Source organism: Schistocerca americana, chromosome 4 (assembly GCF_021461395.2).
Source record: "Schistocerca americana isolate TAMUIC-IGC-003095 chromosome 4, iqSchAmer2.1, whole genome shotgun sequence".
NCBI lineage: Eukaryota > Metazoa > Arthropoda > Insecta > Orthoptera > Acrididae > Schistocerca > Schistocerca americana.
In genome coordinates this window covers 387,826,974-387,834,423 of record NC_060122.1, presented here as the reverse complement: position 1 = coordinate 387,834,423, position 7,450 = coordinate 387,826,974, and the positions used below count along the sequence as shown (strand labels likewise).

Sequence of the window (7,450 nt, the reverse complement as noted above, 5' to 3'; positions counted from 1 at the left end):
GTTGCTGTTTTAAACTTGTGACTCGCGGTGCATTCTTATCGTAGTCTGGGCGCTAATGACCGTTGAAGTTGTGCGCCCTAAAACCACAAAAAAAAAATGTGCAAGAGTGCGTGCTACTTGGTATTAAAGATACCGGTATGTACAGCGATCTGGACCACCACCTCTGAACGTCATGCTGTATGGTGGTAAAACATGCAATGTATGGTTTTCATGAGCAATAAAGTGCGGAAATGATGTTTGTTGATTTCTATTCCAATTTTCTGGAACTCTCGGAACCGAGGTGATGCAAAACATTTTTGGTGTGTATATAACTCTCGTCTTCTGTACAGTATCGCACAAACTTCAGAGATTATGCATGTGCAATGCAAAATGTAGTAAAACTTAGTCGTACTGACAGGTGATCAAACTCTACTTGTTTCATAACACAAAGCTGAGTTAGCGAATGAAGTTTGGTGAGCAAACGAGCAATTACTATCGCTATTTGATAAGTTACTCTTGTCAAGGGATTAAAAAAGTCCTTTTATTTTCTCTGCAGATCCGAAAACATTTGCAGCACTTCAGAGACGGAGAATGAGGAAGCGATGCTCCTGCCCAGTAATGCTTCGAATAATCCGGACTTGTCGTGAGTATGCCTTACTGTGAAGTAATTTAATACTATTCGCATTCAGGATGAATTTTAGATATTTCAAAGTTAATACAGATATTAGGTTCTGTATGTATCGTGTAGAACGACTCATGTCGTAACAGCTTTCGTAATTACTGCCATTAAAGCACTGATGCCAATGTACCTATACCACTGTAACAGCTATGAAGTTAAGCGCAGAGAATACCCAATATTATACCTGCCCAGAATCAAAACTTCGGTTCTATAATCAAAGAATTCAGCTCCTTACGTTAGCTGCAGTAAAGTAACGCGAAATTCACCTCCCAACAAGGAAGATCTTACAAAAGGGTTTTTAATATTTAAAATATTAAACCATTTGTGTTCGTCGACGAAATAACCATTATAACAGATTGTTAGAAACACATGAAGCTTTAAACACTCCTGGTAGCGTATTTGGTGTGGATTAAAATGATCGTTTCTTTTAGGAACTGGATGGTTTTCACGAATCTTACGAAAGCCTCCATGGGAACGGGCATACTTGCTATGCCGATGGCTATACGCAACGCTGGTTTGATAGGACTTCCCTTGTTTGCAGCTATAGCAGTTGTCTGTGTCTACTGCATCCATCTACTGGTACGTATGCTTCTGAATTTCTGTTAACATAGGATTCTGTCTGCACTGTATGCAAGAAGTATAGGGTCCTAAAATCCGACTGCGATCATAAAATTGCCTAAAGTAGATTACTAGGCAAAGAAGTACTTGGAAGTGTTGATGGAGAGCGCAAGAAGTGACAGCCAAAATAGGGTAAAAGTATCACCGTGTTTTAATACTCAAAATTGTGAAGTTAGATTGTGAATTTTATAATGCTGAGGAACAGGGATTGACTGAAAATTAAATCCAGATCAATCGGTCGATCAAACAATAGAACTGCGAGAAAGGCATCTGTTCTCAAAAAAATTTATTACGCTATTTGAGTCTGACACAAAATGATTGTGTTAAAGGTTGACCCCGAATGTAGCCGATTTGTTTAGAAATTGCGGTACCGGAACTATAATCGTAACTACACAATAGATTATCACTGAATAAAACACATCGGACTTCGTTAAATCTGTTTGAAATCACAATGTGGCACACACAAAAAAAATTTTACTCGCATTAAATCTCTGAAGGTATGCTGATATTCTTGTCATAAATGCATTTTGACAAATACTGTGCTTGACTCTGAATATGTACTTACCGTCATAACACCACTAATGGCTTACCTGAGTAATGGGCCTCTCGCCTGCTCTGCAACCTTGTTTATAAAATAATGAGCCGGCTGTCAATTAAGTTTTACTCACCGTTTCCTCGATATGCAATAGGAGACGGAATTTCATGAGTACTCAAATGTCACTCAGCACACAACTCGTGTTGTACAATGAGAGTGTAGAGTCAAATAAAACCATGAACGCAAATGAACTAATCTCATCGACAAGGAAATAACTCTATCGACACTTCAAGTTTTAACTGAGCTTCGTTAAGTCATAGCAATAATAGCTTTCCACACTTCTCACACATCAACTAATTAGCAAAATGTCTTTAGGATCTGTCACTGCAGTGAAAGAACCATGGAACCTAATTACAAAAGGAACTTAAAGAAAATCCAAACCATAACCACTGCCATAACAATCAGTGTACTGAGTAATTATAAACATAATAAGCCATGTTATCTCCAAACATTACCTCTTCTCATTGATCCAGTATTACAAGCCTTCTGCTTACCATCTCTCTTTAAATAGAATATTACAAAAAATTGCTCCAAATAATGCTGCCTCCACTCCAGGGCAGACCAGCGTTCCGTCAGTTCTAAGCCAAGCGTCACCACACAGTTGCTATTTGTCCACTCTGATTCTACACTGACGAAGTAAAGCTAACCTCTCTAAAATATATAATTACAAAGGCTGTTAAAGTGATACTAGAAGGCTTGAGAAAATTTGTAAAACTTACGAACTAAATTCTGTTTGTGGCCCATGACATAAGCAGAACTATAATAGCAAATAAAGAGCCGCCTTTCAGTATCACCATAAAATTAGATCTCATTCGAATCTGATTGTACAGTAGGCGACTTCAGGTTGTAAGGCCTCCTGTTGGAAATAGGGATGAACTTTTTAAAACCGACACTGGTATTTTAGTTCTGAATAGCTGATATTTTTTGGTGTTTGTTCGGTCTCGGTTTTAATAGGTTTTGTTTTACTAATAAGAGCAGAAAACCGGAATGTCATTTAACCATAACAGCAGCGCAAAAATTTTTCGTTTCTAAATAAACCTTTCTTAAAATAAAGGTGTAATTCTTAAAATTTGCCTTGGTTTGGAATATGAAAATACGAAAACCGATCAGTGTTTTTGTTTTATTAACTGTCCTGACACTCTAAACGAGCAACACAATGGCATAAGAATTGGTACCGCATTGATGAGACAATGTCCCTCTTGCGAAGCGATGTGGCTTAATGTACACGTGACAGCGCAGTGCTAAAGAGCTAACGCCCTCCTGGTTTAAATGGTAGTGTCTCGCTGTCTTCGCGGGATATCCACTGTATTTCTGAATGGCACAAACGCTAGTCTGGAAATACTTCTATGAAGTGGCATAGCAATGAAGTACGATGCGTTATTTGGTTTAACGTATTCGATTTGTCTCATTTCTGCAAAATAAGAGAAAGGAATTACCGTAACAGTAATCAATTACAAACTTAATTCTTCCATAGGTTACAATAAAAACAAAAAGTATCTGATCTGCTACCTGTGTCAACATAAAATGCCATAATCTGCTTGTAGCCCTTGAATACGGAGAAATTATCACCATCTCAGCTTTCACCCTTTAGCGTCGACTATTAATAATGCCCAAATAGTGGTATGATCACCGAATACATTATTTTTGAGCAGTTTCATAAAATTACCAACAGTAGGTATAAAGTGGGGATTCTTTTTTGCTGTACTGAACCACTTGTCACTTCTAGAGAAAAGCAGTGATCAGTCGAGGGACTGTGTACTTCTACCTACCTATTTAAATTTGAGTCTATCTTGAAACTGAGACTCCCAGGTCTGACACAGGAAATAATGGAATAAAAACCGAAAATCGTTTATTTCAGAAACCGGTTATTTTGAGCGGTTTTAAGTCAAGTTAAACTAAGGTGGAATAAAACATAGTCGTAAACCGGTTATTTCAGCGATAACTGTCATCCTTAGTTGAAAAAGAAATAAAACCAACTTGTAAGAAATTATGACCTAGTCCATAGACTAAAATGTTAATACCGCAACGGGAAAACTTAAATGTCAATCAAATAAAACGTCAAAAGGTTGGTTATTTTAGGCGCAACCACTTCATACGAGAAGAGTGAACAACTAAAGATTAAAATGATTAAAGTGCCATAGGGGGTAATCGAAAATAACCGGATTGAATGTTAAGCGTTCTTTTTCGGTAGTGTTGCAAAATATTAGTGCACTAGCACATTTACTTCACAGTAAAATTACGGCTATTAGTGGAATTGCGAACACCAACTAGGCAACAGAACCTTTTGTTAAATAGGTGCTGTCTTCCCGTACGCTCAGAAGAAGACTAATGGTTCCAGCCTTGGAATACGCCGACACTGCTGCTGCAGCTTGCAAGACCTCGAGGTCACCCGTCCTGCGGAGAATTGCTCCATTTGCCAGGTACGTGAACTCAGCTGTTAAAATACTAAATTGAAATATACCTACATTTAAAGCGAAGTACCTCGGAAAGATTTGGCTCCCGAGGCTGAAATCGCTGACGTGTTTATTAAGGTTTTGTAATGAAAATAAATGTACGGTGACAGTAGTTGGAATTATCTACGAAAAATCCACGGCAGATGTGCCACCATGAAGTAGTGGGTGTGATCCCTTCACCGCCTTGGCCTCGTGCGGCAGCCCGTGTTCATCTTGGACCTCATTCGCTTCCCAAAGACACTGCTACGAATTCGATCCATAGCTGTCAGTTTCTCTACCTTCGCGGTCAAATTAGCGACAGCACCTTCGTGTACACTGATGGCACAAAGGCGGACTGTAGCGTCGGGTGTGCCTATGTCTTTGGCGTCGACCATTTTCGGTATCGGCTTCCAGAACACTGCTCGATTTTTATAGCAGAGCTTTTCGCCCTCTATCAGACCAGCTAGTACATCCCGAGATACAGGCTTTTTAATTGTCACACGCTCAGATTCTCTGTGCTCTTCAGAGCCTGTGTGTGCAGCACACAGTCGATGCCTTAGTGCAGTGGGTCCAAGAAGGCTTCCACTTGCTCTCTGTTAAGGGAGTCACCGTGATGTTAATGTGAGTTGCCGGTCACGTCGGTCCGACGCGAAATGAGGCTGCTGCCAAGGCTGCAGTCCTCCTACCTCGGCCTGCTAAAGGTCTTCCAATGCTTCGAATGATCTCTGTGTGGCCGTCTGTGGGCAGACGTCACTTTGGCGTCACCACTTGTCTTATCCTAACAGGAACAAGCTTATGGAAATGAAACCGGTCCCGACGGCTTAGCCAGCCTCTGTCTCGGCCGTCTCGTAGCGAGGACATCATTTTAGTTAGGTTGCGTATTGGGCACTGTCATTTTAGCCAGCGCCATTTGTTCCGTGGTGATCCTTTCACCACTTCGTGCTCATTATCAACCTTTGACGGTTCGCCATTTCCTGATTGAATGCCCTTTTTTTAATCTCTTACTTTCCAGTGTGTTATCGGTAGTTTTAGATTACGAGGGACGGGCTACCGATAGCGTTCTACTTTTTATACGTCGTAGCAATATGGCGAAAGACATTAAATTTTTGGTTTGGGGCCTCCGTTGTCTCTACAGCGTGCTTCGTGGACCTTTCTCAAAGGGGAAGTCCTTGCTTTTAGCTCTTTCCGTCCGGCGACTGGGCTTGACATATAGTCACTTGACTTTATTGATGTTCTATGGTCATGACCTGGGTGTTTGATCTCAGTTGTTTTTTTGTGCCCTAAAACAAAGCAGAAAGAAACTGAAGTACTGGATAACTCAATCTTTCCACTCAATTTGAGTTCCAGCTAATTCAGTTCCGCTGCGTACGATCCAAGACAAACCTGTCCATTTGAACAGCAATTAGCTTGTTCGTAACGATTTGTTAGTATTTACTCGTAGTCTCAAAACATAAATTAAAACTTAGAAATAGCAAATCAGAGCAGAAGTTTGATTAAAAATTTGTCATTTTCCAGAGGTTTCACGGAAGTCGTCTTACTGGTTTACATGATAGGAGTTTGCAGTGTCTACGTGCTGTTTGTTAAAGAAAACTTAAAACAGGTGAGTAGACAAGTAGATAGTCAAGAGATACCTGTTCAGATAAGTCTTTTTAGCAAGAAAGTACAGGTCTTGTATCTGTTGTTAGTGTTAGCATAAAAATGAATAGCCGTTTGGGAGCGTTGAAGGAGGGATGGTTAACGAGAGAAGCAAAGTACTTCTAAACAATTTGACTGAAATGATCAGCAGCAGTCTATGCTCAACAGCCCCATCATTCCCCCCAAAACACTCAGCACTTGTAGCCATAGTAATTAGCTACGTTAATCTATTTAACTAGGAAACCGAGGACTAAAGCTAACATTTCGTTCTGGTCGTGGTATCATCCCAGTCTCATTGGTTGAATGATGACTCTTCGCATAATGATAGGCTTCGCTCCTGAGAAAAATTCATTGTGAAGTAATCCTGCAAATTGCCTTCAGGTTTCCCTATCATGAAATAACTTAAGAGCTATCAAAAGTTTCGTAACAATTTAATGGGAACTTCAAAGGATTTTAATAAGCAAATGTAACAAAATTTTGAAGTACTTGACAAAGTCCCTATTATTACTCAACGAAAACTTTGAAACCTATCTGAGTAAACTAGTGTCTGTGATAGAATATCGACGTGCTGGACTTGGGTACAGTAAAGTAATCTGAAGGATGGGGGTGGTGAAGTTTGGGTTTCCTCTCTTCAAGCAGGTTGAACGCTGCTAATCGTAAGGATTTTGCGTGAAAGTTTATTAAATGGGAAGCTCTTTTGGTCATTGTAACATTGAGATGTAAATACAGATAAAACGATGAGCCCGTAAATGTCCAAACCTGAATGGCGTCTGAGAACGAAGAAAATCAAGAGACTAAACTGGTATGGGAACTGTCTGCACCATGAAGTAACTAACAGCCTAATATCACAAAAATCGTAATGACCAAACAAGCCCTAAGACTTAAATGTGAACTATTAAGGAACAAATAATTTCACTCAAAAATAAGTGGCACAAAAGCAGTAGGTTTCCGTATGGGAGAAGAAGATAGTAACAAAAATTTCTAGAAACAGAGGCAATGCTAAAGCAAAATGTTTCATCTATAAAAAATGAAACTAACTAGAATATCTGATTCAGCACAACTTCTTAAGAAGCAGAGACTACAAAATCCTAGTAATTAGTGCAAGCGTGGAAATTCTTAAATATCAGTGGAATCAATGATAGACCACGTGTTGCAGATGGTCAACAAATATGGTCTCTAGCGGATGATATTTACTCAAGACAGGATGAGAATATTACTGTGGGGCTAAGTTAAGCATTTTAAGAAAACTGGAGTAGCAATGACTGCTAGGCAATCAGTTTCTACAATACATTTAATGGTTCTTAAAGGCCAAGCAACCATAACTGACCCCCCAGGGGGTCCACAATTGTTTTGTGGACACGTGCGTAGTGAGCACGGGACCCCGAGCTAATGTGGCCCTCCTTCCTTTCCGGGCTGCATACCTTCCCTTCCCTTTCCGCATCCCTCCCCATCCCCCATCTTCGCCCCCCCCTCACCTCTGTCTCTTTCCTTCCCTTTCTCCCCCTCTGGGAG

The 7,450-nt window shown here is 40.1% G+C and overlaps 1 protein-coding gene across 1 annotated transcript in view; it reads left to right on the top strand.

The window, feature by feature from the left end:
- The first annotated feature begins 557 nt into the window (after positions 1–557).
- Positions 558–7,450, top strand: part of LOC124613504 (methyl farnesoate epoxidase-like) — a 217,605-nt gene continuing 210,712 nt past the window's right edge. Inside the window, exons 1-4 of the mRNA XM_047142212.1 lie at positions 558–622; positions 1,090–1,237; positions 4,167–4,291; positions 5,819–5,903. Coding sequence (XP_046998168.1) covers positions 582–622; positions 1,090–1,237; positions 4,167–4,291; positions 5,819–5,903 — 399 coding nt within the window. The 5' untranslated portion in view covers positions 558–581. The remainder of the gene's footprint in view (positions 623–1,089; positions 1,238–4,166; positions 4,292–5,818; positions 5,904–7,450) is intronic.